An 18,459-nucleotide genomic window follows, 5' to 3' on the forward strand; every position below is an offset into this window, starting at 1 on the left:
GAGTTCCTCAAGGGTCAGTTCTTGGCCCTCTTCTGTTCTCCATTTACACTCACTCCCTCGGTGAACTCATTCGCTCTCACGGCTTTGACTTCCATCTCTACGCAGATGACACGCAGATCTACATCTCCGCCCCGTCCTCTCCCCCTCCCTTCGGGCTCGCATCTCCTCCTGCCTCCAGGACGTCTCCACCTGGATGTCAGCCCGCCACCTAAAACTCAACATGAGCAAGACTGAGCTCCTCATCTTCCCTCCCAAACCCGGTCCTCTCCCAGACTTCTCTATCACCGTGGATGGCATGACCATCCTTCCCGTCTCTCAGGCCCGCAATCTCAGTGTCATCCTTGACTCATCTCTCTCGTTCACCCCACACATCCTATCCGTTACCAAGACCTGCCGGTTTCACCTCTACAATATCGCCAAGATCCGCCCTTTCCTCTCCACCCAAACGGCTACCTTACTGCTACAGGCTCTCGTTATATCCCGGCTAGACTACTGTGTCAGCCTTCTCTCTGACCTCCCTTCCTCCTCTCTCACCCCGCTCCAGTCTATTCTTCACTCCGCTGCTCGGCTCATCTTCCTGCAGAAACGATCTGGGCATGTCACTCCCCTTCTTAAACAACTCCAGTGGTTGCCTATCAACCTCCGCTCCAAACAAAAACTCCTCACTCTAGGCTTCAAGGCTCTCTATCACCTTGCCCCTTCCTACCTCTCCTCCCTTCTCTCTTTCTACCACCCACCCCGCACGCTCCGCTCTTCCGCCGCCCACCTCCTCACCGTCCCTCGGTCTCGCCTATCCCGCCGTCGACCCCTGGGCCACGTCCTCCCGTGGTCCTGGAACGCCCTCCCTCCTCACCTCCGCCAAACTGATTCTCTTCCCCTCTTCAAAACCCTACTTAAAACTCACCTCCCCCAAGAGGCCTTCCCAGACTGAGCTCCTCTTCTCCCTCTACTCCCTCTGCCACCCCCCCTTTACCTCTCCGCAGCTAAACCCTCTTTTTCCCCTTTTCCCTCTGCTCCTCCACCTCTCCCTTCCCATCCCCACAGCACTGTACTCGTCCGCTCAACTATATATATTTCCATTACCTTATTTATTTTGTTAATGAATTGTACATCGCCTTGATTCTATTTAGTTGCCATTGTTTTTACGAGATGTTCTACCCCTTGACTCTATTTATTCCCATTGTTCTTGTCTGTCCATCTCCCCCGATTAGAGTGTAAGCCCGTCAAATGGCAGGGACTGTCTCTATCTGTTGCCGACTTGCTCATCCCAAGTGCTTAGTACAGTGCTCTGCACATAGTAAGCGCTCAATAAATACTATTGAATAAATACTATTGAATAATCATATTTATTGAGAGCTTACTGTTTGCAGGGTATTGTACTAAGTACTTGGGGGAGTACAATATGACAATCTAACAGACACATTACCTACTCACAATGAGCTTACAGTCAAGAGGGGGAGACAGATAGAGACACAATTATTATTAAATTTCTATCTTCCCACTCTGATCATTATTCATTATTAATATGAATAAATAAAATTATAGTTATGTACATAAGTGCTGTGGGGCTGGGAGGGGACGATGAATAAAGGGAGCAAGTCAGAACAACACAGAAGGGAGTGGGAAAAGAGGAAAGGAGGGCTTAGTTAGGGGCAGGTATCTTGGAGGAGATGTGCCTTCAATAAAGCTTTGATGGAGGGGAGAGTACCTGACCCTGGAAGAACCAGTTCTTCTGGGCCATTACTAGGGATTTCCAGTATGACCAGATAATATGTTTCTCTCCATCCAGAAAAGTGTAGTAATGTCCCAGGATAGACAGTCCAGCCGTTTTGGTGGAAGTTTCGATCAATCAATCAATCATATTTATGGAGCATTTACTGTGTATAGAACACTGTACTAACTGCTTGGAAGTGGACACATTCCCTGTACACAAAGAGCTCACAGTCTAGAGGGAGAGACAGACATTGATATAAATAAATAAATTTATGAATAAACATAAGTTCTGTAGGACTGAAGGAGGGGTCAATAAAGGAAGCAAATTATGGTGATGCAGAAGGGAGTGGGAAAAGAGGAAATGGGGGCTTTTTCAGGGAAGCCCTAATTAATAATAATAATAATAATAATAATGGAATTTGTATATAATAATATAGTATTTTTGAGCACTTACTTTGTGATAAGCACTGTTCTAAGCACTGAGGTAGATATAAGGTAATCAGGTTGTCCCACATGGGGCTCACAGTGTTAATCCCTCTTTTACAGATGAGGTAATTGAAGCACAGAGAAGTGAAGTGACTTGCCCTAGGTCACACAGTAGATAAGTAGTGGACTGGGTTTAGAATTCATGGCTTTTTGACTCCCAGACCCATGCTCTACCCACTATGTCATGATGTATCTCACCCACTATGACATGCTGCTTCTCTTGGAAGAGATGTGCCTTAGATAAGTCTTTGAATCTGGGGAGAGTAATTGTCTGTCAGATATGAAAAGGGAGGATGATCCAGGCAAGAGGCAGGGTATGGGTGAGAGGTTCACAGAAAGATAGATGAGACTGATTTACAGAGAGTAGGTTGGCATTAGAGGAGTAAAATGTGCAAGCTATGATTTAATTATTAGGAGAAAAGCAGGGTAAGATAGGAGGGGGCTAAGTAGCCGAGTGCTTTAAAACCAATGGTAAGAAGTTTCTGTTTGGTGCCAAAGTTGTTGGGTAACCACTAGAGGTTTTTGAAGATTTTGTAGAAAATTAATCCAGGTAGCAGAGTGAAGTATGGACTTGAGTTGGGAGACACAGGAGGCAAGGAGGTCAGCTAGGAAGCTGATACAGTAATCAAGGAGGGATAAGATAACTACATGAATTATCGAAATAACAGTTTGAAGGAAGAGGAATGGGAGGATTTTTAAAAATGTTGTGAAGGGCAAACTGACAGGATTTAGTGATAGATTGAATATTTGGGTTGAATGAGAGAGAAGATTCAAAGATAACGGTTATAGACTTTAGAAACCAAAAGAATTTTGGGGCTGTCTAGAGTGATGGGAAAATCAAGGAGAGGACTGGGTTTGGGTGGTAAGATGAAGAGTTCTGTTTTGGACATGTTAAGTTTGAGATGTAGGTGCGACATATAAGTAGAGATGTCTTGAAGTCAGGAGGAAATGCATGATTGAAGAGAGGGAGAGTCAGAGAGGGAGAGACAGAGGGGCTGGAGATGTAGATTTGGGAATCAACGGCATAGAGGTGTTAGTTGAATCCATGGAAGACAATGAGTTCCTCAAAAGGAGTAGGTAAAGATGGAAAATTGAATGGGACCCAAAAGTGAACCTTAAGGGACACCCACAATTAAAAGGTGGGAGTCATTGGAGGAGCCCACAAAAGAGACAGAATGAGCATCCAGAGAGACAGGAGGAAACCCAGGAGAGGACAGTGTCAGTGAACCTGAGGTTGGATAAAATTTAATAATAATAATAATAATGTTGGTATTTGTTAAGCGCTTACTATGTGCCGAGCACTGTTCTAAGCGCTGGGGTAGACATAGGGGAATCAGGTTGTCCCACGTGGGGCTCACAGTCTTAATCCCCATTTTACAGATGAGGGAACTGAGGCACAGAGAAGTGAAGTGACTCACCCACAGTCACACAGCCGACAAGTGGCAGAGCTGGGATTCGAACTCATGAGCCCTGACTCCAAAGCCCGTGCTCTTTCCACTGAGCCACGCTGCTTCTCTAATTTACAGGAGAAGGAGGTGATAGACAATGCCAAAGGCAGCTGAGAAGTCGAGCAGGATTAGGATGAAGTAAAGACCATTCAATTTGGCAAGAAGGAGACCTCTGTGCCTTTTGAGAGGGCAGTTTCTTTGGAGTGAAGGGAACAGAAGCCAGCAGTGGCTGTTGGGTGACTGCCTATCACTCCAGATTAAATTGAAAACTTAATTGTTCCTGGAAAGGGCTTTGAGGCTGACAGGCTGGAAGCGTGAAAAATAAGACCTATCAGGACAAGTTAGGTCAAGTTAGGATGGGATCATTCAGGATGAAGAATCCTGGGGCCCAGTAGTGCTCCAGAATTCCAAAAGGAGGTAGAGATGTAAATGAGTGAGAAGGTGGTAACAGAAGTGGCTATAGAGAACTGTCCTCATGGGAATGAGAGGGGCCTCTCACTTCAGATGGTCATTCAGCAATAAACTTATTAATAGAATTGATTGAGTCCTTACTCTAATTTGAGCAGTGTACTAAGCTCTTGGGAAAATACATTAACATAGTACATGATCCCTATCTACAAGGAGCATACATGAATATAAAATATTAACCTACTCCTCAACAGTAGACTGCAATAATAATAATAATAATTGTATTTGTTAAGAGCTTACTATGTGTCAAGCACTAGGCCACAAGATCATCAGGTTGGACACAATCCCTGCCCCATATGGGGCTCAAAGTCTTAATCCCCATTTTCCAGATAAAGTAACTGAGGCAAAGAGAAGTTAAGTGACTTGTCCAAGGTCACACAGCAGACAAGTGGCAAAGCGGGGATTAGAACCCACATCCTTCTGATTCCCTGGCCCTTATTCTTTCCCACTAGGCCATGCTGCTTCCCTGAAAGCCTCCCTCCCCTTCTACAGCATCTGGACATACCCAACTGATCACTTTATGATAATCCTAAATTGCCAGGTCTGCTTTTATTTCTTTCTCCTCCTACCTTTTTTTATCCAATTCAATCAACCCATTGTTTATATTGAGTGCTTACTGTAACCCCATTCTCTAGACTTTATACCTTTGTGGTAAGGGAATGTGTCTACTAACTCTGTTATACTGTACTGTCCCAAGTGTTTAGTGCAGTGCTCTGTACACAGTTAAGTGCTCAATAAATACGATTGATTGCTTGCAAAGAATATTGTACTAATGAGCTTAGGGAGTAAGATTCCTTCCACCTTTTCCAACTTGGCCTCCTATTTTTCTCTTCTTTTTTGCTTTACCCTTCCCTGCCTCTCCTCTTCCTCTTTCTATTCCTCCCTGCCTTTTTTCTTTCCTCTCTATACCCCCCCTCCCCTTCCACACTGCCCAAAAAAGAACTTCTGCATAGTTCTTAGCAGTTGCAGCTCTAGTTGGGCATAATAGGGAAGGGGCACTTAAAGCATGTTTCTGTCCTATGATCTAGGAACTCAAAATAAGATCAATTGTAACAGTAGTCCCACCCATAATTTTACATTTTACATTTTCCAATTTGCCATTTGCCAAGAGTGACAGGGAATCACTGATTACTTCATTTGAAGACCGATGCAGAGTTTGTTTCTGTTCTTATGCTCACCTGATTTTTATTGTATTCTCCTGGTTTCTTATTCAGAAATGCTTTTTCATCATCAATAAATTGTATTTATTGAATACTTATTTTGTTCAGAGCGCTGTAGTAAGTGCCTGGGGAAAGTACAATAAAATAGAATTGAAGGCTATTTAGTTGCCATTGTTTTTACGAGATGTTCTTCCCCTTGACTCTATTTATTGCCATTGTTCTTGTCTGTCTGTCTCCCCCGATTAGACTGTAAGCACGTCAATGGGCAGGGACTGTCTCTATCTGTTGCCGATTTGTACATTCCAAGCGCTTAGTACAGTGCTGTGCACATAGTAAGCGCTCAGTAAATACTATTGAATGAATACTGACTGAATGAAAGGCATGATCTCTGCCCACAAGGAGCTTATGTGAGCACACTGTGTGTCTTGTTTCATGAGAACACTTTGTCCACCTTTAAAAATCAAATGTAATTTGTGATTTTTCAATTAACCACCATATTTCTGATCACCTGATTGTTAGTTTGAAATAAATGTTTAGAAATAATATTTTACTTGATTTTAAATTTTGTTTTCTAGTGTGTGTTTGCTGTTCATTATTGTCAAAGTTCACTTTTTTTCTTAACGTATTCAAAATTATAAACTCCACACTGGAATAAATATTTGTGACAAGAAAACTGCAGAGAAATAGTACTCTGCCTTGCTTTTATAAATCTTCTAGCAGGAATCTGTTACCAAGGAAATGTGAAATAATTTTCTTGCTTCAAAAGCAATAATAATACCAGAAGATCAAATCAGATAATTATCATCTTTTATTGTGTTATTTTTTATCATTCCCCTTACGGTTAAAATATATAATAGAAAACTTAACCTAACCTCACTTTATAATAAACTCCTACCTCCAGACACCCTGAGATTGTTTCCTTTGCTGTATCTTATAGTGAATCAGATATGGCTATTGGAATAGGGTTTTTTGTTTGTTTTTGAAATATAAAAGCATTAAAAGAATTGGAGCAATTTTCAGCAGCTGTCCAAATCTTATCCATATATAGAAAAATCAAAATGTTTTAATGATTAATGATGCAATGTGAATTTTTGAAAGAAAATACATTTGCTTGTAGCAGTGTAGCAGTGTAGCAGTGGATAACGAAATTAAACCTACCAAGCAGAAAGGAAAACCTCTGAAAGAAAAGTACTGTTGGTCCTGTGCTGAAGAGATGAGGCTTATATTTGAGAATTCATTTGTGAATTCATTTTGAAATAAATGAGCATTCAAGCACTTCTGTTTTAAATCCCAGCACCATATGAAATATGCCCAGAGGATTATTTGATGTCGATGGTGTGGAAACGGACTCCAGCTGGGGACCTGGCATTTAATCGGTGTCCTCTCAATGCCACAGGTACAGTATTTCCTAAACAATTCTGATCCAAATGATAATGCAGGGGAAAAAAAGGAGTTTTTCAGTATCTACTCAGTTTTATTTCACCTTTGCCTTTTGTTAATAAATCCAAGAATTATCACGAAAGAGCAAACACTTTACTTGTAATTAAACCATTTCCCAAGTCCCTTTTAGTTAACATTGCAGAACTTAATGAGCTGTTGCACAAAATAGTGTATGCAGTTTAACGAAACCTAAAATATACCTGTCTAATGTGCATTGGGAAAAAGAAGACAATAATATGAGCCAAAATGCTTGTTTTCAGCAACTGCAAAGCTTGTATTTTATACTTTCCAGCATCACAGTGATCAATATTGTTTCTGTTCTTGTGACTTGCAGGCACCACTAGCAGACGCTGCTCTCTCAGTCTTCATGGAGTGGCCTTCTGGGAACATCCCAGTTTTGCAAGATGCATATCAAATGAGTACAGACACTTGCAGCATTCAGTAGGTGCAAAGCCAGCTTTAGTACTTGCTCTGTTTATACTCTGCTAATAATCAGAATGTGGGAATTTAACCCTCTGCTGTCCTCTCTCATCAGAAAAATCTCTGATGAGAAGTACTACAAGAAAAAAGGGATGTTACAGAAAACTTATTTTTATGCCAGTGCTAAATCATTTTATTCATTTTTTTCCTGCTGCTTAAATGAAAGATCTCCTTGTCTACTAGAATGAAGAGGTGAAAAAATATTCTACGTTCTCAATTTTGTATGTAAAACATAAATCACATATTATGACTGTTGAGAGACTGTGATAAATAGTAAATGAGAGTTGTTGCTATTTCAAATTAACTTTGATAATGTAATGATGCCTTAAAATCTTTCATTCTTTCCTATCAAGAAAACAATAATGATTTTTATTTATCTAACTTCTCAATGCAGGTTAAGATTAAAACATAGGAAAATGACTAACCCATTATGTTCCTTCACCAGATTACTAAAAAAATTAATTGCTCATAAAGAATATTGTCAGCCAATTTTTCCAAAGATAGCTTCTCTTTTCCCACACACAGTTGAATTATTCATAACATGTGCTGCATGAATATTTTGAGCACAATTAAATTATGCTTGACATTTTGCAAGCATAAGTCAATATCATTATCTGAACTGGCTGCTCATCCTTATAATCACTAGGGAATTCAAGCTCTAGTGGGTATTGTGGAATATGGGACAAAACTAGATTTGAAAGCTCACTGCGAAGGAGGCTCAGTTAAGACCGTTAAATATTGGCCTTTAAACCTCTTTTGATGTAATAATAATCATGGCATTTATTAAGTTGCTTATTACACACTAAGTGCAGGGTGGTTACAAGATTTTCAGATCGGACAAAACTGTCTCACATAAATGCTCACAGTCTACATTATCCCCATTTTAAAATTTAGAATGCTGAGTCCCATCAAAGAGAAGTAACTTGCCAAAGTTTCTAAGGATTATATTAGGCCAGTGGCAAAGCTCAGTCTAGGAACCATGTCTCTTGATTTCCAGTCTTGTGCTCTTTCTACTAGGCCATCCACATTCATATTTTATTACTTATTCTCTCCTCACTTTGAATCTATAAAACAATATGAAATGTATGTATGTATGTACAATCCCAAGACAAGCCCAATGAATTAACCTAGATAAACCCATATGATATGGGGCTTATGTTCTTGCAGCACTCCAGGCTAAGAATTCACTCCATGCTCAGTGCTTTATGAATGCACACAACCGTTTCTTGGGACACTATGTTATGCTGTATTAACAGATGTGCATTTTTGAAATAACCAGCCCTAATTCTTCTGATAGGTCCTTTCCAAGTCACACAATGAAAATATCTTTCTGGCAAAATAAAATGTGTCTGTTCTGTGAACATCTACTAGAGAAGTAGATATATGGAAAAACACTGTCTAACAGGAGGAAATATTATGGACAATAAATTTAACCTGTCTCCAACTCTATCCAACTTTAACTTGTCCTTCATGTTTCCCTACACTTCGAGAGGGATAGAGCACTGGCCTGGGTATCAGAAGATCATGGGTTCTAATTCCAATTCTGCCATTTGTCTCCTCTGTGACCTTGGGCACATCACTTCATTCTCTGTGCCTCAGTTATGTCATCTGTGAAAAGGGGAGTAAGAGTCTGAATGCCAGGTGGGATAGGGAATGTGTCTTACCCAATTTGCATGTATCCACCCCAGAGCTTAGTACAGTGCCTGGCATAGAGTAAGCACTTAATACCATAATTATAATTTTTATTATAATTTGATTATAAGATCATTACATCCTTAAATCTTGAATGAGGACCCCAGAACAAATCCATATATAAGAGTTGGGTAAGGATAGCAGGATACTACTTGGTAGGATGTTCATTTATTCACAGCCGATGCTTCACTTTAATCCCATCCCACCATGGTCTGCATTCCAACTCAAATTGTCATTGCTTGCTCTAGCACTCTTGAATAATCTGTTTTTAAGGTTGCTTACTTGTTATGTGCTTACTCTTTGCCAAGCACTGTAATAAGCATCAGTGTGGAGACAAGATAGATCGGAAACCATCCCTGTCCCAGTGGGACAGTCTAAGTAGGATGGAAAAAGGATTTACTCCCCATTTGACAGATGAGGAAACTGAGGCACAGAGAAATTGTGACAACCACCTTTCTTCACTGTTCTTCTTCCATCAAAATATACAATAATGTGTATTCTCAAATCCCTCCTGCCCAGTTTTATGACTTTTGAGGGAGAAAAAGTGACCGAAATGTATTAACCAATAGTGTGCATATTTTCAACACCATTAGATTTTAATTTATATGTTAAAAATATTATATGTAAATTCACTGGGCTTATTCAATTTAGAGAGGAAAAGGAGATTAGGTCTTTAAGGACTCAGGGGAAGAGCTCAATAATGCCACTGACTGACTGATGGTCTTCTACCAATAGTTTAGGTATGGATGAGATATCAGTCAATAGATTCAAATGGGAATTTGCCTTCTGTTTGATTCTGGGGACTTCTGCAGGTGACATTTTAAGGCCATTGAGAAAATCTGGGCAAAGATGACCCCAGTCCCACACAGGTCATGGAAGTCTTGATCAGGGAACACTGCTTGAGCTGTTTTCCCTGCCTTGATCCAGGCAGGAAAGTATATGCTGTGACAGCCTTCCTTGGTCAGACTCCTCCCAAAGCAAATGGTGCCATCCACTCTCTAATAGCTCCAGTGAAGATGTCCTGATGTTTTCCCTGGTGATTTGCTGCCACCATCCCTTACTGAACTAGTTTGTACCCCAAAGAGCATGGGAAAAGTTTGGGAGGATCGCTGCTGACTGGCAACTCTGCAGATTCAGCTGGGGAAAAAGATCCTAACTCTAACCCAACTCTAACCCAGTTCTTTGGTGAGCTTCAGGAGTTCTAGAGCATCAGGAGCAATAAGTGCCCTGGTTGGACTCATTCCCTGCCTAGGGAAAGCAGCCCCCAAAGATCCAGAATGCCCAAAGACCTGGCATGTATGGTGACATACAGGAACCAGTCAGCCTACATTAGCTTGAATTCTTAGGATTTACAGGGTTGAGTCCAGAAAACATAAGGTGGGATTCATTGGCATCTTATTGGACACCCAGAGAGGTGGTGGCAGCACGGAATGCGTGCTTAACAAATGCCATAATTATTTACAGTAAAGGGGAGCATCCTACATCCAGTTCTTCTGCAACATGTTTTCATTTTGCATTTGAATAGGACACTGTTATGGAATTAGGAAAGGTTTGTCTGCCACTGTGAGCCTATTTGAATAGAGGGTGCCTTGGTGTTGGGAGAAAGACCACCTATACAGCATCAGACATCATTAGTGCCCTGCAAGAGTTTTTCTTATTGAAGAGCTTTGCAAGAACCCAACCCCTACATCTTAGGAGAACCTGGTGTACCAACTCTCTCCCTCTATTCAGCCACCTTCTTCTTCACCACAACTTAATTGGTCTATCCTGAGGCTGAGCAAAAAGGGACTTTTCACCCTGACAGGGAATGAGTTGTTTCACTATATTTAGAAAGTTTCATTCATGTTATCCCACGTGTCAGCTAGGGCTAATACAGACACTATTGCCTTTTGCACCCTTATGGAAAGAGTGGCAGAGGAGTGGTGGAGGAGTTGGTGGTGGTGGTGGTGGAGGAAGAAGTAGTGGCAGAGGAGAGTCAGTGGTGGAGGAGGCATCAGTGATGGTGAATAAAGTGGTGGTTCAAGAGGAGTTCAGGATGGAGAAGGAAATGGTGATTGAACAGGTGTTGGTGCTGGAGGAGGAGGTAGTGATGGACCAAGGGGTAGTGGTTGAAGAGGTGGTGATGGTGATGGAGGCAGTAATAATAGAAGAGGCAGTGGTGGAGAAGGCATCGGTGGTGGAAGAAGCACTGGTGATGGAGAGGCGATAGTGATGGAGGAGGTGGCCATAGTGAAAGAGGCAGTGGTAGTGAAGGAGGCAGTGGTGGGGTGGAGTGGGTAGTGGTAGTAACACAGGCCGTGGTGGTCCTGAAATAAATGGTGGTAGTAGAAGAGGCAGATTTGGAGAAAGCAATGGCAGTGTAAGAGGCGGTGGTGGTGGAGGAGGTGGTCATCCCGGAGGAAGAGGTGGAGTGAAGAAGATGGTGGTGGTAGAGGAGGCAGTGATGGAGGAGGTGGAGGTCGTAGCAGAAGTCATGGTGCTCCTGGAAGAAGTGGTAATAGATGAGGCAGTGTTGGAGAAGACAGTGGTGATGATGAGGCAGTGGTGGAGGAGGAGGAGGTAGTGGCAGAGGAGGTGGTGGTAGTAGAAGAGGCAGTGATGGAGAAGCAGCATGGCTTAGTGGAAAGAACACAGGCTTGTGAGTCATAGGATGTGGGTTCTAATCCCGGCTCCAACACTTGTCTGCTATGTGACCTTGGGCAAGTCACTTCACTTCTCTGGGCTTCATCTCTAAAATGGGGGTGAAGACTGGGAGCGCCCCACATGGGACAGCCTGATTACCTTGCATCTATCCTAGTGCTTAGAAGAGTGCTTGGCACATAGTAAGCACCTAACAAATACTGTTATTATTATTATTATTATTATTATGAAGGAGGTAGTGTTGGAGAGACAGTAGTAGAATAGGTAGTGGTGGTGGAAGAGGCAGCAGTGGAGAAGGCAAGGGTGGTAGTGAAGGAGGTAGCAGTGCAGAAGGCTGTGGTGGAAGAAGAGAATGGTAGAAGAGAAGGAGACGAGGGTGAAGGAGGTAGTTGGTGGTAGGAGAGGCAGTGGTGGTAGAAGAGGCAGTGTTGGAGGAGGCTTTGGTGCGGTAGAGGAGGAATCAATCAATAAAAAGTATTTTTTGAGCACTTACTGTGGGCAGAACACTGTTAAGCACTAGGGAGAATACACTATAATAGAGTTGGTAGACATGTTCCCTGCCTTGAAATAGCTTACACTCTATCAGGGGACGCAGGCATCAGCACTTAGAACAGTGCTTGGCATATAGTAAGCATTTAACAAATACTGTCATTATTATCAATATAATTGATTTAATTATGGACATAGTGCTGTGGGTCTGAGGGAGAGGGGAATAAAGAGTACAAATCTAAGTGCAAGGGTGAGACAGAAGGAAGTTATATTCATTCATTCATTCATTCATATTTATTGAGCGCTTATTGTGTGCAGAGCACTGAGTGCTTGGAATGTCCAATTCGGCAACACATAGAGACAATCCCTGCCCAACAGTGGGCTCACAGTCTAAAAGGAAGAGACAGACAGCAAAACAAAGCAAGTAGTCAGGCATCAATACCATCAAGATAAATAGAATCATAGATATATTTACATCATGAATAAAATAGAGTAATGAATAACATATACAAATATACACAAGTGCTTTGGGGAGGAGAGGGGGTAGAGCAGAGGGAGGGAGTAGGGGGAATGGGAAGGGGAAGAGGAGCAGAGGGAAAGAGAGGGCTCAGTCTGGGAAGGCTTCCTGGAGGAGGTGAGCTCTCAATAGGGCTTTGAAGAGGGGAAGAGAGTCAGTTTGGCAGATGTGAGAAGGGAGGACATTCCAGGTCAGTAGTAGGGTGTGGGACAGGGGCTGACGGTGGGACAGGCGCAAACGAGGCACCGTGAAGAGGTTAGTGACAGAAGAGCAGAGTGTATGGGGTGGGCTGTAGAAGGAGATAAGGAAGGGGAGGTAGGAGGGGGCAAGGTAATGGAGAGCTTTGAAGCCAAAAGTGAGGAGTTCTTGGTTCATGCGAAGGTTGATAGACAACCACTGGAGGTTTTTTTAGGAAGGGAGAGACATGCCCAGAGCGTTTCTGTAGAAAGATAATCCGAACATCAGAGTGAAGTATAGACTGGAGCGGGGAGAGATAGGATGGGAGGTCAGAAAGGAGGCTGATGCAGTGATCTAGGCAGCATACTCTCCCAAACACTTAGTACTCTGCACACAGAAAGCACTCAATGAATATGATAGATTGATGGAGTGGGAGAAGAGGAAATAAGGACTTCGTTGGGGAACACCTCATAAGGAGATGTGCTTTTAATAAGGCTTTGAAGGTGGGAGAGTTATTGTCTGTCAGACATGAAGGGGTAGAGGGAGAAGGAGAGATAGCAGCAGAGGAAGAGGTGCTGGTGGAGGAGGTCATGGTGAAGGAGGAGGTAGTGGTGAAGGAGGAGGATAGTGGTGGAAGAATCTGTGGTGGTGGAGGCAATGGTGGAGGAAAAGGTGGGGTTGGAACATTGCTAGTGGAAGAGGTGGTGGTGGTAGAAGAGGTGGTGGTAATAGAAGAGGCGATGGTTGGAAAGGCAGTGTAGTGGAAGAGGTGGTGGTGATGGAAGAGGTGGTCATAAAAGAGGCATTGGTGGGGGAGGCAGATGAAGTTGAACATGAAGGAGATGAATGTTGCATTAGAGGTGATACCAGCTTGTTTTTTTGGGGGGTTATGGTATTAATTAAGCTTACTATGTGCCAGACACTGTACTAAGTGCTAAGGTAAATACAAGTTAAACTGGACATAGTCCCTGCCCCACACAGGGGTCACAGTCTTAATCCCCATTTTACAGATGAGGTAACTTAGGCACAGAAAAGTTAAGTGACTTGCCCAAGGTCTCACATTCATTCATTCATTCATTCAATCAGATTTATTGAGCACTTACTGTTGCAAAGCACTGTACTAAGCACTTGGGAGAATACAATATTACAATGAACAGACACATTCCCTGCCCACAGTGAGCTTACAGTCTCAAGGGGAAGACAGACATTAATATAAATTTTTAAATTACAAGGACGAGTGGCAGAGTAAGGATTAGAACCCAGGTCCCTCTGATTCCCAGGACTGTATTAGAGCCACATGACCTCACTATTCTCACTCCACTCTTCTCTTTCTTTACATCTCTGCCACTCTTCCATAGCCTTTACAATATTTTTTTCCCTTTTACCCTGTCCGTTTATCTCCAAATTGATGCATAAATGAGTGTATTGGGAAATGACAGAATAATGAGAGTCTAATTCTAAAATATATTTTGAAACTATTGCTTTTTAAAATAAGCCTTGTTGCTAGTTGTTTTTAAATGACACTCCACCATAATTGCTTGTAAAAAACTTTAATAAAAGGCACCACTCAGATGGATTGCAGGAGTGGATTCTGAAAACATAGGATAAATGTGTTATGCAAAAGCATGTCACTTTCACTGGAGAGCTTTGGGAAGCTGGTTGGTTTTATTTGTCATTGTTTGTTGGGTGTTTTTTAAAATAATCCCTACAAAGGAGGATAGCTGACATTTGGTGTAGAGATAGAAAACAAATTATTTGAAGCATACAACCCATACTTGAAACTCTGATCCTCATGGATCTCTGTGGGGAGAGAAGCCCAAATCACAGGTTGTAAAAAGAGAAGCAATCCTCAGTCTCTTCATTTTTTTTTCTTTTTAACAATTAGTTTTGTCAGCTTCCATTAAACATGAAGATAAAAAAAGGTAAGGAACCCACTAGAAGGAGGAGATTCATAATGTTGCTTCAAAAAAGCAGGATTAATCCCTAATAATTGTAGTAGTAAATGGAAATACTTAAAACCCTATAAAATCCACTGAACAATCTCAATGTCATTCTCAATGGGATAAAATAATTCAGAGAAAAGATGTTAAAGCTGGCACAATATACTAAATATATTTGTTCCACAATGGAATATGTTCATTGTCCTTGTTGCAGTTGCTAGGCAAGATCACTGAGGTCCTGGAACACATTGTCTAAGACCATTCTAGTACTGCTCATCACTTCATAGTTTTATTAAGGGGGACATGTGAGGAGAATGGTTTATTCTGAAGTATCCAATTGGTGGCAAGAGAGGAGAAACATTTTAATTGTACCTTGAATTAAAACCTTATTCATTCATTCATTCATTCAATAGTATTTATTGAGCGCTTACTATGTGCAGAGCACTGTACTAAGCGCTTGGAATGTACAAATCGGTAACAGATAGAAACAGTCCCTGCCCTTTGATGGGCTTACAGTCTAATCTAATCTGATCTAATTTAACCCGATATTTTGAGACATATATCTATGCTGCTGCTGTCTACACAGGTGAATCAACTCTGTCTGAAGCTTCTGCTTAGACATTTCCATTTTGGGAAACCCTATATGGCATAGCTCTAAGCTTCATCAGTGTATGCAAACTCTCCAGCCACAATAAGGCATTGATTCATAAGAGCGGTTCTTTTATACACATAAAATATAAATATTAAAATTTAACTTTGAACTATGTTTTAATTTACCATTGTTGCTACATATATATATAGTTTAGGTGTGCATACATATAAGAAAAATATGTATATGCTCATATATAAAATAACATTGGTAAAATTAAAATACCAAGCTCAGTTACCTGACCAAGAACTGATATGCATATGCAGTTCACATTTTGGAGACTTTGATGGCCCTGGTGGCCGGTCGATACCCAGGGTCCCACAAATGTCTGTCAGCCTCCAGCAATGATAGTACTTGATTTTGGAGGAAGGAGGTTTTCAATCTCCAGGGCTCCCATAGACCCCAGAGGTAAAATGGCAACTTTTCCTCTGTCCTCTTCTTCCTTTTCTCCCAGCTCCTCCTTCACCCACATAGCCCAGGAAGCCAAATTTCTGTTTTAGCGCCTCCTGCCAATCAGTGATATCTTTCAACAGAGCACTTGTTCATAGCACAATTTAAGGATAGACATTAAGGATACAATTTAACCTGCCATGACTTTTTTTCTTGGGGGTTAGTGGCTGGAGAAGCAAGTAGAGAGATGAGAAACCATTGATAATACCTGTTCTTAGTTCATTTAGATATGATGAGGACTAAATGTATTAGGCAAATATAAAGATTTCAATTGGGATCTTGATTGTTAATGTTCCCTTAACCTACTTAGTAAAGGTAGGCACACTGGTGAAGGTGATTTTTACAGGTACCTAGATTTGGGAAGTGTATATATTATCAAACTTTTTTGTTCTTTTTTTTTTTGCTGTAGCAATATTCTTTGAAAAGATTGAGTGGGATACATAAAGATTTGTGGGTTGCTAAACTGTGACTCTTAGGAAGCTTTTGCTATTCATGTTTCCCCAATTAAAGCATTTGTTTATGACTGTCTTAGTGGGAAAAGCCTGGGCCTGGAAGTCAGAGACATGGGTTTTAAACTCAATTCTGCCATGTATCTGCTGGGTGACCTTGAGAAAGTCACTTCACTGCTCTGTACCTCAGTTACCTCATCTGTAAAATGGGGATTAAATCCTCCTTCCTCTTACTTTGACTCTGACCCCTATGTGAGACAGGGACTGTATCCAAACTGATGAATTTGTATCTATCCCTGTGCTAGAACAATGCTTGACATATAGTGCTTAACACATATTGTTATTATTATTATCTGCTCCTCTCACCCCTACACCCTATCCCCTGGTTCCCCAAGGAGGATCCTCTAGATTGTAAATTCTTTGTGGTCAGGGGAAATGGTCTACCAACTCTGTTATATTGTACTCTCCCAAGAGCTTAGTACAGTGCTCTACAAATAGTATATGCTTCATTTATCATAAGATTGATTGATGGTGGCAAATCTGCCTGTTGATCCCCATTTGTCAGTGATGCAATCCTCTCTGGTTCTAAATCCAAGGATGGTGTGTTCAGTTATTCTCAGCACCCACATTAACTTCCTTCTCCTAACATGAGACACTCTGTTTCCAGATATCCTGACTACCAGTCCTGGGAAAAAGCATATCAGATACTGAGGGATATGGGGGGAGGAAAGCATTCTGGATGTGATCAGTGAAGTTTAAGGGAAAGGAAAGAGAGGTCTGATGGAGTTTAATTATCTTTTATAGAAGTGGCAAAGAACAGAGTCTGATAATGAACTGCAAAGAAGTGGGAGAGAAAGCAGAAAACATTCTTCATCCCTTGCCCAGGGATCAGAGCCTCTAGTTAGACATGAGTAACCAGGAGGATAAGTCTGAGTCAAATCACGTTTGCTCAGGGCCCAACCTTCTGTCTCCAGGAAAATTGGAGGTAGAGAGGTGGTCTAGGATAGGCATTGGGGCTGAACTCTGCTCCCATGTAGGAGTGCCTAGAAAAGCCTTCCTAGCAGCCATTCTCATGTTTTGCTGCAAAATCTCATGGGTTTTTTTTCTTTGCTAGGAGCAGGGTCAGATGTAAGCAGTGAGAAGTGAGCAATCTGAATCCAGACTTCCAGTTCCAGAAAAATATGAGTGGTTTCCAGGAAGGCTGAGAGGCAGACCTGAAGTGGAGGGTCAGGACTCTTTTTCCCCCTGCTTCTTCCCTTCTCTCTGCACCCTCTTCTCTAGGAGTGCCAAATACGAACCTTAGTAGACTTGAGAAAAGGGATAATAGCTTTGTAAAGCCACATCTAAATGGATCATTCTTAGGGAATTCACAAAATATTAGGCTTTTTTTGTCCATAAGCTTTTGATGCTTATTTATAAACACCGCTAATAAGGTATGCAGTGGCAAAAGTTGAAGAAGCTGAGGTTTCAGAAAGTGTTGATTATTTCAGTGAAAATATCAATCTACACTCAACCAAATCATGTATTTCAGAAGGGATTGACATTGACTGGCATGTCCTATTGGGAGCATGCACAAAGGTATATAAATATTAAAATGCATTTATATGAGGTATTAGCAGCTGAAAATATGCAGAAGGCTATTCATTAGTGTCAATTGTAGTGGTTGATTTGGGAATGTGATCACCTGTCTACTAAGAGCTTAAGAAGACCAATTAATTTAATATAGGCCTCTGAACAGCTGTAAAATGTTAGGAATGCTTATTTACTATTGCCGTGGGCCAGAGTTGAAGCTGGCCTAGAGGTGAAAACCCATCTTTCCTTCTAACAATTGCTTGAGCCTCCTCTTGTGGCTGTTTTTCTTTTTATTATAATCAGGCATCATAACTGTAATATAGCTGATCCTTGCAGCTTTGAGTCAGTTTATAAAGTCAAAGGTACTTACTATTTTTTAGCCCCGGTTAAAAAGTATTACTTCAAGGAAGAACAGAGTGTACTAAATATATATGTCAAAATCAAGTTTTCAACAGACATGAAATCAAATGAAGCCCTTCTTCCTTCATTTTGCACACTCTACAACTAAAGTTAATTTATAACCCCCAATTTCAGTTTGCCTAACAAACATGTACACATCTTAGTAACTTCAGCATTTCTACTGCAGCCTGTGATCTCACATTTGTTGCATGCCCTAATAAGGCATGCCTGCCTTATGTTTTATCATATATTTGTGCTTATCCCCAGGTCCAAGTCGTGATTTTGTATAA

The 18,459-nt window shown here is 41.4% G+C and overlaps 1 protein-coding gene across 4 annotated transcripts in view; it reads left to right on the plus strand.

Moving 5' to 3' along the window:
• ADGRB3 (adhesion G protein-coupled receptor B3) overlaps window positions 1-18,459 on the plus strand; it is a 688,563-nt gene that overhangs the window by 280,863 nt on the left and 389,241 nt on the right. For all 4 annotated transcript variants that reach the window (XM_029069998.2, XM_029069995.2, XM_039912307.1 and 1 more), the window contains exons 9-10: window positions 6,570-6,671; window positions 7,050-7,156. In XM_029069998.2, the coding sequence (XP_028925831.1) occupies window positions 6,570-6,671; window positions 7,050-7,156 (209 nt within the window). The remainder of the gene's footprint in view (window positions 1-6,569; window positions 6,672-7,049; window positions 7,157-18,459) is intronic.

This window comes from Ornithorhynchus anatinus, chromosome 1 (genome assembly GCF_004115215.2).
Source record: "Ornithorhynchus anatinus isolate Pmale09 chromosome 1, mOrnAna1.pri.v4, whole genome shotgun sequence".
Taxonomy (NCBI): Eukaryota; Metazoa; Chordata; class Mammalia; order Monotremata; family Ornithorhynchidae; genus Ornithorhynchus; species Ornithorhynchus anatinus.